Source organism: Ostrinia nubilalis, chromosome 3 (assembly GCF_963855985.1).
Source record: "Ostrinia nubilalis chromosome 3, ilOstNubi1.1, whole genome shotgun sequence".
In the NCBI taxonomy this organism is placed as follows: Eukaryota; Metazoa; Arthropoda; class Insecta; order Lepidoptera; family Crambidae; genus Ostrinia; species Ostrinia nubilalis.
In genome coordinates, this window is record NC_087090.1 from 9,523,291 (window position 1) to 9,540,842 (window position 17,552).

Here is a 17,552-nt window from a genome sequence, read left to right on the forward strand (position 1 = left end):
TTGTCCGTTCACAGGGCTGTACTTTCGCTATCACGGTATTGTTTGGCGAAGTGACGTGAACGTGACGCACTTCGGCGTCGAATTCGGCGCGTGTGGCATGATGCAAGGTGCCAAGGTCGAGGCCGATACACTCCGCATGCAAATGAGCGCAGATAAGTCCGCTCATTACGCCGATACCCAGCGCCGGGGCCTCGGCAGCGCCATTACGAGCCCCACTGGAGTCGTCTTTATTTTATTATGCGGATGTGTCGAGAAAGGAGGTTAACGTTGTCGAATTACACGCATTGTTTCATCTAGCCATTGCCATGGCAACTGTTGCAAACGTTCGGCGCCATCGGCAAAGTTGCTGATCGGTAATGATTCGGTACAGGGCAGGAGCGGACTTAGTTCGCAAGAAATAAAAATTTCAAACGCGAAAGGCGGGTAAGTTTCTTATCAATGGAGTGGACCAAAGCACGCGGAGAAACTTTGGAGCTATTTACGTGATTTTCCACGTTGCCGGTGGAGACGTGTCTCTCGGGCCTCACCGTTTAATTAAAGGGCGGCGGGTTGGGGCCTAAAGAGGGGGGGGGGAACGAGGAGCAGGGCATAATGGCGGCGCAATATCGGATGGAAATGCGCGGCATGTAGGAATGCGCCGCACGCCGCCCCTCCTCATTCGCGAACGATTCGTGGTATTTTTTATTGACGACTCTAGAAATGCTATAGTAGAAATAGACATCCGATTTCCATTCCTCCCCAGGCCACGACATGTTAAAATTATACAGAACCACCAAGGTGACCGCAGCAAATGTAACGAGTTGAAATTCAATTAATGAAATCTTGATTACTATTTAGCCGGCTGCGGCTGTAAGACGGAAAGCAGTCTAGAATTGGAATGAAACTTTATGAAGTTGAGAGCACTATCTAAAAATATACTTTGCCTAATGGACATGCCACGACAGTATTTTTCATCCGCGCTCTCCGCTCGGTGGGAAGATTAAATTTAGAGACTGACGTTTTTAGAAAGCATGATTTCAGAGAACACACAGAAAGCATTTTCTTCCTCTGGAATTCAGCTGCGTTTGACGCGTAACTGGGACAGCATACTTTTCGAAAGAGTTGGGTGTTCGTGTCGAAAGAGTTGTAGTAATTAGTAGTTGATTACCTCAAGTTGTTTTCGTAGTAATAGCTGTCAAATTATCTGTTAGTGCAGGGTGTGCCCATGAACGCCACTCGGGAGTGCAATTTGAACAGCGAATGGCGAAATCCGAGAGCGAACGGAACGTGACACCCCACTTATCACGCGATGTGAAAGTTGGACATCTTATTAAATTCTGTTATTTATAACTGCGTAAAGAATTTGGACGTGGGGTTGTGAATCTTATTAAAAGGGACCGCGAGGAGTGGATTTAGAAGAAATGTGAGAATTGCGTAAAAAATATTTCTGCATGATAAGAGTCGCGTAATTTAGTACTCCATAAGTAGCAATTCATCATTGATCCAGTTACATTCATATTCATTAGAAGGAAAGCTGTAGAATGTTTAAATTCAGCGTTAAAAATTCTTCCGTCAACAAACAACTTGACTGGTGTAGGAGTAAAATAACAATGACTATCAAAAATGTCGAACGAAACCAAATAGCTGGCACAATTAATGCGGAGAACGACAATTTATGCAGCAATTACTTGAGGCAGGCTGGCGTTCAATCTGGGTCAGATTAAGTGATTTTTAAAACTAATGCAAACGATAGCACGCGAGGTAGTGACGTACTGACTCGCCAGAATTTTGGAACGAACAGATTCGGATTTGGTTATGGAACGAATTGTGGAAAACCGTAACTGAGTAAACCCAAACTATAATTTTGTGGATTTTAGTTGTCGTATTCTGCAGCATTTAAACGTGATTTTTCCAGTAAACTTTGGTATTCGAACAAGATTTTCGCACAAAGTTGTATCTAAGAATCGAATTAAACGACTTCGACAAATCACTGTACTTCTCTAGCTCAAAGTTAATGAACGCTTGCTGGCAAAACACTCGTCCGGTTTCGAATTCATCGTATGTGTATTGGATTTTGCACGAAATTAAACCGGAGTAAACACTCGTTCTAAGCAATAAGATTGAGTTTTATTAGTGATTCCACTGAAAAAATTGATAGCTGAAATATTTTTACTATTACCAATAATAATTGGACTTTGGTTATTGGTGAAATCTTGTACATAGAACTGGTATTACGTTTAATACTCGTCAAGTTAATTTTACCGGTTTAACACACGTTATTTTAATTGTGTTTGAGAACAAGTAACCAGAAGTGGAGTTAATTAGCACCAAACTTTTGTCAGTATAGGTACATTATCATAAAAAGAGAAAATTGAAGTCACTTTTCCTATAAGAATAAATAAATTAATTAGATGTCTTTTTTGCATTTACTTGTAAACATTTCTCCTATTATTACCCGACTTCGCCAGAAGGAGGGTTATGTTTTTCGAGTGTATGTATGTATTTATTTCTTTGGCACGGCCTAAACGGCTTGACCGATTTTAGCGGGCATCAATTACGTATCATCAACAAAAGAATTACTCATTGATGCCTCCGACTGTATTTGTGAATAAATACTAAGTTGTCTTGTTTTTATCTTTTTAGTTCATTTTTAAGCAGTTGGGTTTTTTGTTTCTTGTTTACGTTGCTATCTCTAATAGTTCCATAGTTAGTAGGTACAAACGTGTTACGGTGCCAATTCTGAAACCGACCGGTTGAGCCGATAGCGTGCGTAGGTATTAAGTCATATAACGGTGCCATGCCATTCGAATGTAGTTCGCTCGCTGTCTCGACTGCGTCTACATAACTAGTAACTAACTATACTTGAGTGATTGCTCATAGACGAACTACCTACAATAACGGATCCGGACTTTGTATATTTGAAAGCTGATTCAGATAGGTACGAGCATTCACAGGTTAAGATATACCCCTTGTGGTAAAGTAATAATATTTTCAATGGATTTTATCTTAAGAGAAGTTGACCAATAGGCGATCTTGACTTGCTTTGCAAAGTAACTAACAAAGCACGAGATGGTGGCATTTAATCGTTTTCAACGTTCCGCAGCCGAACACTTGGTGGACGGGTTTTGAAAACCCTTCAAGGGGGACTAAAGCGATAGCCTTTGCCGGCGGTAGTTTTGCTCATTTGCGAGCGGACCGACCGAGTTCGGCCGATCGGAGTTTGTCAAAGGATTTTTGTTTTCATTTTTAGAGCGAATAAAAGCAAATTAATTTTCTTTCTTTCTTTCTCTCTGCACCGGCTCTACGACAGAAAAAGAATTGTGCTTTTTTTTTCAAAATATTTATAGAAAATAAAACAGAGAACTTTAGCAATATCCAAAGAGAAGGGAATTGCTGGAAAGCAATTTATACTTTCCAAGAAGCAGGGATGGCGGCGTGCCACTTTGGTGGCTAATTTTGGATTGTGTTCGTTACGTAACGTCTTATTTGTATTTCTTGACTGAACTTTGGACTAAGCGTAGAATACAAAATCCTTCTACGCTGGGATTAAAGTTGTTATCGGATCGTGTCATCTGCGCTCTAATAAAGTCCCCGATGTTGGTGTTTTGAGCGAGACGGTAGTAAAGTTTGCGATACGATGAAAGTGAATGAGTGGGTGGACGGGTTGAAGCTGCGGTTCCCTACTTCTATTTGTTGCCCGGCGCTGGCAGACGGCGCATCTATCACTGCACTGCCCACGGGCCACGTTCACAGACTGAACCGACCCACGGCACACTTTCACTTCAAGTGCTTGCATAAAGCCTAAACTGGATGAACTTAAATTTTGGAAATTCGAATGCAGCTTTGCATTGTTTGGGGCGCTCATTGTTTTGGTTTAATTGGATTTATTTTTATTACTTGACTCGGCGCGATAAAATGGGTTTCGTTTGTTTTGGGTTGGGCGACGCTAAATTTATTTATAACGCCAAGCATTTGAAATCTTTCACGCCGGCTAAACACGTATTATTTTGTTTAGATAAAAATAGGAAAGTAGGTACGACATCATGACGTCGTTCTTTATTTATGCACGATTACAAGAAATGATGTGCAAATTAGTATTGAAAATGCAATTAGAATAAGGAAAACCAGTAGTATAATATTAGGTCGTTAACAGCTTGGAATTATGATCCATAGCAGATTAGCATAAACTCCAGAGCTTAATATAGATTTCTGCATATTATTTAAATAACTTGTAGCATAAAGAACCATGTTTCGGCTGAAGCGAATTTGTGGAGGTACCTTTTGGAATTTTAAGTCATCGTTAAATTGTTATTTGCAGTCTGCCTGCCAGCCAGCTTTATTGGTTTAAAACCTAAGTACAAAGTTCGAGCGTGTCACAGTGGCTCGTACCTGTCAAAATTTTCCTGAAAGTGGCGGCGCTCTACCAAATGTTTATTTTAGATGGTAGAGCTTTCGATCCGAAATTTCGAAACAACAGTATCTCGGTAGTCGGGAGGCTTTTGGAAATATTGCCACTAATAAAGGCCACATCGCATGGTAGGTTGTGAGTCATTCCAATATTGATATTATTATTTGATAGTTACAGTTTAGAATATATAGGTCAGGCGAACTGACACTCCTACGCTTGAAGCCGATCGAAATTCGAAAGCGACGTTTGACGGGCGTGTTGACTTTATTCACATGGCAATAAGGACGTCGAAAATATCAAACGTCAATCCTCATTCGCAAATCCGGCCGTATTGGCGAGAGCGGAGAGGCGGACAAAGGTTCAGCCGTGGACGTCAATGGACTGAAATAAATTCAAAGAAGAACGGTCACGCCCCATACAAAAAAAACCCAAACCCGACAGAATGGAGACATACCTCAGTTTTTTTGTCATGTCTTAATTAGTTAAATTATATATTTTTTATATTCGAAATCTATGTATAACACCAAAATATTACCCTTTGTTTTTGTTCAGGCGTTATACAAAAACTAATACAAAATGCCTATTTATCACCAAAATTGGTAAATGTATGTACCTAAATGTCTATTACAGCTGCTATGGAATGTATCTAGGTGACCTGGAGATACAGCCGGATTATACAGGGTGGTTATACATATGGAACGATAAGTGATCTCACTCGATTATTTCTAACTATACAAGATATCGAAAAACTAGTTACTGATTCTGAAAGTGCTTCACGAGCTCTTTCAAATGGTACCAATAATAGGTTACAGATTATGGAAGCTGGTAACATTGAATTTTTGGATTTTGTAACTTCTCGTTTCCACCCTGTATAATCCAGGCTGTATACTCAATACTCAATACTCAATAAGTTTATTGCTTCCTTAATAGTACATTTAGGTGTTACATAGTTATATTTGGAGATCATTAAGGACCCTGTTGGGCGCTGCAAACTAAAAATTTATAAGAGAGGAGGCTTCTTTTTATCATAGATAGAAAATTATAGTTTAGGTACATCGCTAATGAATTTTATCGTCTAAATATTCTTTTATGGTGTAATAGCATTTCGTAGTTAGTAGCTTTTTTAGTCCTGTTATGAATTTACTATTATTATTTTCTTTTAATAAATGATCGGGCAATTTGTTATATATTTTTATGGCCATATTGTATGTGCTTGAAGAAGATAAATTTAGGCGGATGGTTGGTATTTTTAATTTATTTTTATTTCTCAAATTATATTGTGGACATGATTCTTCGCGTTTGGTAAAAAACTCAAAGTGGGAGCGGACAAATTTACAAATATTTAAAATGTAGATACAAGGCAAGGGTAGAATTTTGTACTTTTGAAAATAAGGTTTACAACTGTCTTTGGGCTTGATATTTGCTATTATACGGATTAGTTTTTTTTGCTTTATAAATAACGATCGAACATCTGTGCTATTTCCCCATAAAATAACCCCGTAACTTAGCCAAGCGTAACCGTATGCGTAATAAGTTACAAGTGCAGTTTCTAAATCTGTTGTCTTCTTAACCTCTCGGAGAGCGTACGCGAAGCTTGATAATTTGGACTTAATTTTTTGTATGTGTGTCTTCCAATGCAAATGTGTATCTATAGTTAAACCGAGTAGACTAAAATCTTTCACTTGTTCCATATTAATGTTATTAAAATTATAGTTTAGAGTAAGTGGTGTCTTTTGATGTGGGTTAAAGGTCATTAGTTTCGTTTTTTCAAAATTGATTTCTAGATTATGTGCTCTCATCCAATTTGATATTTTAATAAATAATTTATCTAATTCATCTTTTATATTAATGTTATTTCGGCAAGTCGTTAATATAGAAATATCATCTGCAAACAGAACGCACGGTCACCTAGATACATTCCATAGCAGCTGTAATAGACATTTAGGTACATACATTTACCAATTTTGGTGATAAATAGGCATTTTGTATAAGTTTTTGTATGACGCCTGAACATAAACAAAGGGTAATAATTTGGTGTTATACATAGATTTCGAATATAAAAAATATATAATTTAACTAATTAAAACTAGACAAAAAAACTGAGGTATGTCTCGTTTCTGTCGGGCCTGGGTCACAGATGACCGTTCTTCTTTGGAAGCAAATTAAATTTAAGCAACTTCAACAGAAACATGACGGAGATGGACGGAGCAGTATAAAATGAACACACTGAATAAATTGGATTCAGTCCATTGTTACTATTTGAAATAACTCGTACATGTAAAAATGATAACAGTCTATGTTAAATGAAATAATATGTATAGTAAGATAAGATATCGTCAATTCTTAAGAAATTAATTAATAAAGTTTCAAATACGGTCTGCCCCTAGAAACATGGTACACATTAATTACGTTTTTTATTCCAATTGTATCGTTTTTATCGCAGTTCTCACGACCAGTTAGCCAAAGCAACGAAGCCGCGATAAACCGAAAATAACTAAATAAAATGGTTGTCTGGCTGACGTCACCCGGTTGATTTCACAACAAGTTTAGCCGAGACCGTGTCAAATGCATGACATAATCACCGCGGTTCATTGTGCAAATTGATGCAGTTGTCCCACCTACTGTTTTCAATAAAATGGTCACTTTACCTCTTGGACAGCCTAGAATTGGGAATGAGCGGTTCACGCCTACTCGCGCCGACTAGAGATGGCGTGTGCAACTTAGGTTTTAGGCATGTGCGGTCAATGATTCACGGTCATTTTAATGTCAGTTGATAGGCCAGAGGCGACAGAGAGATACGGCGAAATCCGGTTTTGCGTTGCTTCGTTGATTGGCGAACATCGCGCGTGTGGGTGAGGTAAGTGAATAAGGCAATAAGCTCGGTTTAATCAACACAACACGTAGCCTAATCAAATATGACCCCCTCGTCATATCGCGTAATTGAAGGCTTAATCATGGGAGACGTTCGCGACGAAGGGAGCCGGCGATGCGGGTGGCACCGGCGAGTCGCGGGTTGTTTGATCAGACCTCGATTACGCCCGTGACAAGTTTCGCGTGAGTTGCGAACATTCGCCATGCGAGAACGCCGCGATTAACGGGATTTTCGTGTTTGCGTATCGTCTAGTTGCCAGATTGCTAGACTTTCGCTATGTGCACTACCAATGTAACCTTCAAATAATAGAAGACACGGAAATGTTATTTATGGAATGGCATTCTTTGTGTCTATGACATTTGGGAAACCTTGACGCATTTTTTGCGTGTTTCATTGAAATGCTTTTCAAATTAAAACAATACAGCAATTTTTAATGAAAATTATTAGTTCCTTTTTTAATTTAATTGAATTTCAGTAGAAAAGACCGAGGGACGTGATTACCAAGACGGATTAAAATAATCCACTTAATCATAATTAATTCGGATAAGTAGGTAAACTGCTATCTGCTGAAATATTTTGTCTATCAATAAACAGCACGAGTTTTCTATGAATTCTACACAATCATTTAAAGAATTTAATAAGACGAGGTTCAGGAACTTTATAGTTTCTTATAGTTTCAATTACTAAGCGTAATTTAGAGAATGCATAACAAAGAAAACGACCTATGTTCGCAATAAAACAATCACCCGAAACAACAATTTGTTCAAGGCTACAGTAAATAACGATACGAATTTCAAAAATGAAAGACCGGAGTTTTCGCTTTACACGATTAGGTGGACGATGGGCCGCTGCCTCAAAGAGACGGCTCGTCTCCACAAAGTCCTTGTTTACTTTTTCGTCCTCTCCGTTAAATATCTGGACGCTCCATCGACGGTCAACAGTATAAGCAGCGTCCGCCGCTCAGATGCTTTTTATCGTGCGGATTAATGCTGCGGAGACGCGCTGCACTATCGCACATTCTCTGGGGGATTATTTAAAGTTTTCTCGAGCCGCCCGTTTGTGTGCGGTCCTATTGGCAAGCTTTAGTGGCAGGCAGACGACTTTAGAGCGCGTCTATGTAAACTGTGTAGCGGGACTCGAGTGCATTCTATTCTTACTTTATACTGTTTAATACGTTTACAGATTTTTTTTGTTTGGGTGTTTTGTACAAAGTTTCCTTTAGAATAGGGTTTTAAAGAGGAAAACTGGTAGCATGAGATAAGCTTTCATTGGCGTGGCATGTCGGACGCGTGGACGGCATTATACGGAATGTGCCAGTGCGATGGAGCGATACCACGATGCACAAAGCCCGCACAATGTACGCCCGCCCATTGTTTAGCGTCTCCGACTACACGACGCTTCGCTTAGCGAATTACCACATCGATTCTCGCACACGTCCCCCGATTATCGTGAAAGACTCCCGCCTATCTATGACCTCTACGTTACGAGCTTGCGAGCGTCTATGACAAGTATTTTGATCGGCGTACACGGTGAAGGCGTGGAATGTTGCCAATCGCGATATGAAAAGAAAAACAGCAATAGTAGTGACTTATGGCCGGCGGTCCGTGGGAGTTGTTAAAAATATATGCGATACTAGTTTCGACAGTCATCGGGACGGGCATGTGTCATCCGCCGCCCACAGCAGAGAAACGGAGTCGCCGTCGACAGCGGCAGAGGTAACGTTAGAGCTACTGGCGATGTATTCAATAGCGGTGGGAGAGGGCCGCGTGGAAATCTTTGCCGAGCGAACGGGCACGGGCCCGATCTCAGTGCGTTTTATCTCTTGATCGCGTTATTCAGCCGAGCATCAAAGGAAAATACTGAGGGAAATATTAAGGAATGAGAAAGTGCCTTTTATTTATCTCAATTTCTTTGTTTAGGGAACGATTTGTCATATTCTGTAATGCTTAGAAGGAATTATGTGAATTGGTAGAGTTTTACAGTTTGATTGGATTAACATGGGATGTACCTAATTAGTGTGTTTTTTGTTTTATGGATGTTGTTCGGTTGCTATGGTTGGTTTGCGAACCAATCGACGCGGATCGTGATAAGTCGTTGGGCACGGAGCGCGCGGTCAAAATACCAGTTTTAATTTTTATCGTATCGTATGTTCCCCGTTCGTCCGAAACGACTGCATGTTATCACGTTATTTTGCTTCACTGCTAACAAACAGCACCTATACCAATAATGCGCTTGTGTACACTGACCATCATATTTGACTTGGATTTTTGCCTGTTTGCGATCACAACTGTTCAAATGTTATGTACTGCCTGCATAAGAAAATACCTAAATAGTAAAACCACGGTAATAATATCATACAGTATTGTAACTTCATATAAACCGACGAAACGCAAGTTTTCCTTCGAATTTCAAATCAAGGGACGTGGTCGAGATCCAAAAGTTAGGGGTGTCGCGAATGTGCCGAACGGACGTCGACTTGACTGACCGTCTTAAACGATCAAAGGATGATGGGCACAAATGTATGGAAAGTGGTACCCGCTCCAATAGCCATAACCAATATATATTTTAAAAGGCCTTTAGATGTAGGAAAATGTCTGCTATGGGGCCAGTTCTAATTCACGTTTTGAAAGCAGTAATTCCACTAAGTATTATAATGAAAGTATAACACAATCATCCATGTATACGAGTATGTATTATGACTACATTCTATTAATATAACTAAAAGAAGCATTGAAAAGGAAAGGATTATACCTACGATGAACTACCCAAGCTATTAGCCCTTTATTCGCTTTCATCATCATCATCATGATCATTTTAGCCATAGGACGTCCAGTTGAACATAGGCCTCCCCCAATGATTTCCACAATGGCCGGTTGGTGGCGGCCTGCATCCAGTGCCTTCCCGCTACCATTATGAGGTCGTCGGTCCATCTTGTGGGTGGACTTATTGGGTCTTGTGGGTTTATTCGCTTTAGCAACCCATAATAAAACCCTTAAGAAGTAATAAAACTTTAACCCCTTTATTAATAACAGTTACACTCTAGTTGAACTCTGGCTTAAATTGTCATTTGGTATGGAAATGTCATTTTAATCCAAGGCTCTTCCTAGGTGTAACTTTTTATTAATAAGGGGGTAGTACTTCTTTAAATAAAAATATTTATTTCACAATTATCCCCATCAATAATTATAGAGTTAAGGAAGGATGCTGGAGCAGTAAACCCTTCCTGCCTCGCATAACCTAAGTACCATACGATGGACACGTATGATACTTCTTCTTCTTCTTCCTCGGTCCCTCACTGATGAGGATCGCGACCATAGATAGTGTTCCTCCACAGACTGCGGTCATAAGCTGTGTGGTCCGCACGATGCAAACTCCCGCCCACCGTCTTCCTCACCGCGTCCGACCATCTCGTCGGTGCCCTGCCTCGAGCGCGTCCCCCTTCATACTGTATGATACTTAGGTTACACAAAAAGTATCTTTATCTTCGAACGCAACCAGATCTGAGGCTGGTGGCCATAGTAAATGTTGTTCGTCTTGGTAAGACCTTTCAAATGAGACTACAAACATAACTATTGGAGCCGGGTACCATTCTGCAAAAAAGTATGTATATCTTCGTACACAACCAGATCTGAGGCTGGTGGTCATAGTAAAAGTTGTTCATCTTGGTAAGACCTTTCAAACGATACTAGACACATATCTATTGGAGCCGGGTACCATTTTGCCCATTGTCCTTTATCAAAAACTAGTCATTAACTCTCAGAAACCTACCTAACTGGACTGTTTGTTTATAGAGAACAACTTTGAGTGTAGAGTCTCCAGGCTTCAGAGAAGTGCGTGTAACCCGCATATATGGTCATTTTCAGTCAGTTTGATTTGAAATGAAAATTATATTGTATAAAACCAGCTTAGGCCCACGACTTCGCCAGCCTGAAATTAGGTCATTCAGTACTAATTATGATTAGTAGATTCAAAATTATTTTAGTATATTTTTTTAAATTAAATCTACTAATCACAAAACAACACGCATTATCCTATTCCATTCACAAAGTATTTTGTTTGTCTAAATAAAACTAGATAGAAATTCTAAGTAGACAGATGTAATTTGAATGGGTATGAGCAGCCCTATCGCAAGTTGTCATACCGTGACGTACCGCGGGGCTATTGACATTTATTTCAAAAATATGGCCGAGTTGGAATACTGTATAGATAGTATTACCGTGGTAAAACCGACGACGGAAATTAAATTTATTTGGAAACAGATGCTATAACGGAAACAAGAATGTATAATTTAAGATAATGTGAAAGAAATAGGCTGATGGCCAATACTTTGGAATAAATTACGAGCTCCGGAAAGCTTATTTATGTCAGACTCAGAACTGGATACTCTATCAACAAAAATGAGAACAGAAGTACAACAACAAGTCGAAGCTGCGAGTCATCGTCCTGCTCATTATGTTAGCACGACGCCAGCCAACTCCCATACATAGTAGACGGCGGTTTGGGTGACGTCACCAATTCCAAGCTAGCCTTGGGATTGAGGTCGGCGAGCGGAATGGCGGCGGCGAAATGTCGCCTCGAGGGGTTGTTTCTTGTTCACCCGGAAAATTGTAACAGAATAAGTACTTTTTCAAATAGATTCAAGTGCTTGCTGTTGATTTCTTTCACGCAAGTAAGATTGAAATAACCTAGTGTCTGAAAAGAAATGAAACAAAAGTAAGAAACTCACCTTGATGCTGTCGTAGCAGGCGGTGACTCTTCCATTTTGCACCTCGACGTTGGCCGGGGGATGAGCGAACTTGCATTCGGTGTCTGGTCGCGAGCACTTATTCCGTTGGAATTCGCGGCACACTTCGAGCTGCAGCCAGCGAGAGTCCTTGCCGTTCAGTAGGCTATTCATGTTCACCATTGTGGCCATCGTTGGCACTGTAGTCGAGGGGGGTAGGTTCGCGCGCAGTTACGCAGAGCGAGTGCGGCGCATAGGCCGCGTGGGGCGAGCGCCCGCGCGCTCTGGGCATGCACTCCTCACAGGCAGGTCACGTGATGCTGCGGCCACTGGCAGCGTACGCGCACCCTTCACTACCACACACTACTACACACGCGCAAGTAAACGCGGCACCGCTCCTTTTCGCGCGATACGACGATTTCTTACAATATGATTAATTTTAGCTTACAATTAAGTTAGAATTAAAGACACCGACGTTGCAAGCTTATTTAGGCAAGTATTAAATTATTATTATCACACGCGTTCTTGTCGATGTAGACGGTTGAGTTTAGTAGAGGGCGAGCGGTGCTTGGTGCGCGAGCATGGCGGCGGCCGGTGCGGGTCTGGGCGGCGACGGTGGGTCGCGGAAAAAGCGAGATTAGCGGCTCGGCGGTCAGCGAGCAAGCCGGTGCGGTGCGGGGCTCAACTCTGCGAACAACAAAACACACTGGTTACTCTCCGGGCGGTCACCCCGGAGCCAAGCTTAAGCGGCTACCGGGTTAGCAAGCGCGCGGCTCGCGGCCCGCAAGAGGCAGCAGATTGAAGGCATTAGGTTCAGTTTCGCTCCCGTTTGTTATTTGCCAGCGAGAATGTAGCGTAAACTATGATAGGGTGCGCAAGAAAATTAGCGGTTATCTCTTTCAAATCAGATGCTGGCAGTTCAGATACCTTTTATGGAGATCCTCGCCTCGAACCTGCTGCCCTGTTATCTTAGTTAACTAGAAATACAAATTAACTGATACATATTTTGGTTGATGTGAAAAGAATGAACTTGACTGTATGATTCCACAATCTAAGCCTTTGTTTGACGTAGCATGCATCATTTAACGACAACCAGAGAATGCAAAGATAATTTGTATTGTTATTTTTTTGTCGCCAGCACGGGTATACTAATTGTTAAGTAAACTAATGCTGGTGTTTATCTTAAGCACGTATGACACTTGTCGTATCTCGCGTATAATTATTACGTGAAATATTCATATCAACCAGCCACGTACCTAACCATAATAGAGTCGGTCTACACCCGAAACAGACGAAGACAAAATACTTTGAAGTAATAAATCCAATAACCGATGGAAAGATGTTATATTTATAGCAAACGATAAATCATAACACAACAACAACAATAACACCGCTAAACAAGCCTGGCTTTGAAAACAAATAATCGAGAAACGGTATCAAACGTGATCCACTTCACCCAATAAGTGTTGAGTTCATCTTGCGGAAGAATTCTTTGTGTGAGTGGCCGGTTCAAACGTGGCAGTCTGGGGCCAACAGGGAAAAACTCGTGAAACCAAATCCTATCGTAATGCGCTATTTAAAGCATAACTCGGTTGAAAATAGCCCGGTGTGCGGCAACGCAACGTCGCGCTCACCATCGTGCATAAATCTTTAAATTTTATTTTCGACGTGGATGCAACGGTGTTTTTATCGCGGCCGGCGGAGTGCCCCTCGGTTTCAGACGTCATTGCTACGAGTGGAAAACAACGACTAGTTTTCGTTCCAATTTTTTTACAACAGTCTGCGGGAGATGACATTTATGTAATCAATGATACAGCAAGAACAGATTACAGCGGCTGTCGGCACCTGCCGTGAAATTGGACTAATTGTGATTTGGAGCAGTAGCAACCGTTTAAAAATACGTGATAAGATTGAAGAGCATTTTTGTTTTTGTTTAAGACGACCTCAAAGATAGACTGTTGCTACTTGTTTGAAATTAGGCAAGTGTTACCAGATTATTTTGGAGACTGACATTACATTATTGTTGCAAGCAAACTTTCAAAGTTAATCGCATCGCAGAATGCAATGAAGGAAGTTTTGGTTAGTTCATGTAAGCTCTACATATTGATAAAGAGGAGAGAAAAAAGTCAAACAAGAATCAATAACATTTTAAGTGACATTGGAAACTACTGAACTGTTTAATTTATTTAACTTGATCAGTCTAACAAGCTTGACCGTAAACAATACTTTTATGCACTTAAATAGATTGAAAGTCATTTCAATCAGAAACCATCGCAATAAAAAAGGTTATAGACAGACAGAAAAATGATCAGTGAGCTGGCACAAAACAAATGGACATCGTTTTATTTGGAGCATTATACGAGAAATCGAGAATGGTTGGTTCAAAAGGAGTTATTCCTTTCATGGGAGCTTCGACAACTCGGTTCCTTCAGAGCTCGACACGCACGGGCAAGACATTCAATAACCAAGTGAAAAGATTACCAAGAGCAATCAGACGGAAGCGAATCTAAATAAGAATCTCGTGAGAGCGGTCGGGGGTGAAAGTGGGGAGGAGGGGGACAGAAAAACAGTTGAGCGCGGGCCTTTGTGAGATCGCCGATTCGATCGAGTTACCATCGAAAAATTTATCATGTCAATTCGACTGATACCCCTGGGAAGGGCGGCTGAGTGCATTAAAAGTAGGAAAACAGCACCATTAATTATTGTGGATAAATTGTTTATAAATGCATGATCTGTAGGTAGGCCCGTCAGCATCCACGGTCTTGACCGGGACTCGAACCTGGGTCTCCCACCGGTGAGGAGGGCGCTTTTACCTCTAAGCTATCAAGACAATCAGAATGCGATGAGCTTACCTATGATATAATTTATATGATAGAATTGTACAATTGTAGAGCTGTTAATCACGTAACTTAATAATTTCACTCAACCGCACTTATGATTAGAATTACATAACAACATTTGAACTTTAAAGGCTGCCATTAGAACATAAATTACTTCTGATTTTTATATTATAGACACTTAACATTTCATACGATTGTAACCTTTCAAGTGGAAATTACTTTGCGCTAACCGTTCAAATTAATAAGTTACATTTAAAATGGTGTAAACTGAAAGGTTAATTGTAGTTGAAGGCTTATTTGCAATATCCGATAGAATTTACTGAGACTGAAATCGGGGTAAGGTCATGCATCTGTTACTTGGAAAGGAGGCGGTGTAGCACCTCGAGTTGCATTCACCGATCATTTGCCTGTCACTTCATAATTCGACATTTGCTTTAGCCGAATTGAGCAACAATCGACATTCAAAATTGGAACACTCAATAATTCTCACCTCAACAAGCCTTTGTTTCGGTAACACAGCAATTAATTTGGGGATTCAAATCAACAGTAGTACTTCAGCTAACAAGTTGGCGTGTAGTCTAACAAATTACAGTGATAAATAGCGTTCAGTTGACGCTAAAATGAGCGGCGGTCGAGCTTGTCCTCTTTCGTTATCAGTGCTGACCAGGCTTATCGCTGCCGGAGATTGCGGTAATAAAACAGAGCGGCGAGGTGGGCGATGATAAAAAGTGCTGGAGCGGCAAGGTCACCGCACAATGGAGGCAGATGGAAAGCGAGTAGACGCGAGCCAGGAAGACCTTGGGTCGCGCTCCGCTGCAGCCAGCCACGACGCAGAACTACCACCACGTTCACCTTCGCCACGCTTCATTGAAACTCTAAAGTGATCCAGTGCAGTCAATCAACGCAATACAATACCCTGTCACTGATAGGTACGTGTCGATTCGAGCAAAACCAATCGAATACAAAAAACTGGTCACGTTCAAACTGTAGCAAAATGCTGGCTCTATTAGACGAAGTCTGGTTTGATTTCCAGCGAATTCCCCAAGTTTATTTCGTTTTAAAAGTATCAAAGTGCTGCAGTCATAAATGTTATGATTCTAAAACCCTAAAACATCCCGAGACGGTAAATCAAGCGGCGAATATCTATCGATCTGAGTCATGTTTGTAATTTGTTTGCGTTCAGGGACACATTTTAGATAGCTACCGGCGGCGCATCGTCAGTCATAAATCTTGGGTGATGGCTGAAAATTGAACATTTATGCGTTTCATTTCGCATGCGGAGTTAGCAGACGCGAAGTGATGTCACCGTTTGTTATTCTACGCGCGCCTCTACATTGGTTGGTCACGGGGCGATACTTGACTCACTGGCCTTAGGGAAAATGATATTCAAACATTCTAGGAAGGTACTCCATAATATTATTTACCTATTAGAATATTTTCCTTTAATAGAAATATTTTCGATGTGTCGAAATTGATTTTGCGGCAAAAAAAACTGAGTCTGTAAATGAGACGAAACAAAGGGCTAGTGTTATGAAATAAAACAATGCGTCTCGTAGTTAATAAAGTTACTACAAAACAATGACCATGGTCGATACCATTAAAATAAAAAAGTTAACGCATGACATTGCGTGTAGGTCAGCGCCATGCCCAAAACAAAGGCCATTGTTCTGTGTATGTGGCGGGCCAAGTCGTGGCACTCTTGCATTCGGGACATGCGCGAGGCGCATTTAGCAGTCTCAGGGGACGCTGTGGACTGGTAATTAGCAGGAGAGGCGAAAAATTTGCGACGGCTTAAATTTACGAGGCGCAAATTACACGATTCCGCCGCTATCGCTGCAGCGCTCGTTAATGTGCACGCCTTATCGAACATGGCAGGGAGCCCCGACATTAAACTGATCGCATCGACAAAACGTACAAAAATACAATACTGAATATGGCGCCGCCGGAGGCACAGAAATGTTGACATTATAAACCGCATTGTGCTAACTTTGCGGAACAGACGGAAATATGGACGATTTTGCTTCTTATTCCATGCCGTTTATGGCATTTTGGGCTTTTATCTTCTTGCCTTTTTTGCCTGAAATGTTTTTAAAGGCCCCAAATATAAAATGTACTCGTAGGTACCTACATGGAATATTTGTAGACGCCAAGGCTTATCAATGATTAATTTGGTGCCATAATCTGAAAGCGACTTGATAGCTGCGTCTCATCCATTTAATTTTCATTCACTGATAAGATAATTTTGATAATAGCACGAAAATTTTTACGATTTCAGTGCATTTCACGTAAACGTTTTTACGAAAATGAAGTCTTGCCTACTCCTACATTCATCAACATTTTAATAATTCGTAAAGTTCTCTATAAACGACTAACCTACTCGTATTTTTAATGAATCAGCCACTAACTTCAAGCAATGTATTTTGTTCTATCTGCTAATCGTTAATTATAATTTATTTAAAGAAACTATTTTGCTTCAGTCTTAACTATTATTTTTGTTTTTATACTTTATAAACGGATCCCTATTTAATCTGTTCTACGACTATTTCTTGAATATAATGTTTTTCAATATTAATTAGGAACATCTTCCTACTAATATTATAAATGCGAAAGTTTGGATGTCTGGATGTTTGTTACTCTTTCACGCAAGAACTGCTGAACGGATTTTGATGAAACTTTACAGTATTATTGTTTATAACTCAGAATAACATATTTTATAAAGAGGCTATAATT

At 40.5% G+C, this 17,552-nt stretch overlaps 1 protein-coding gene across 7 annotated transcripts in view; it reads right to left on the reverse strand.

Annotated features, from left to right (window-relative positions):
- Window positions 1-17,552, reverse strand: part of LOC135087863 (protein muscleblind) — a 152,543-nt gene that overhangs the window by 56,491 nt on the left and 78,500 nt on the right. For all 7 annotated transcript variants that reach the window (XR_010260923.1, XR_010260924.1, XM_063982699.1 and 4 more), the window contains exon 3: window positions 11,986-12,669. Coding sequence is in view for 5 of the 7 variants with exons in the window: in XM_063982699.1 (XP_063838769.1) it covers window positions 11,986-12,174 (189 nt within the window). In the remaining 2 variants the exon portion in view is untranslated. The remainder of the gene's footprint in view (window positions 1-11,985; window positions 12,670-17,552) is intronic.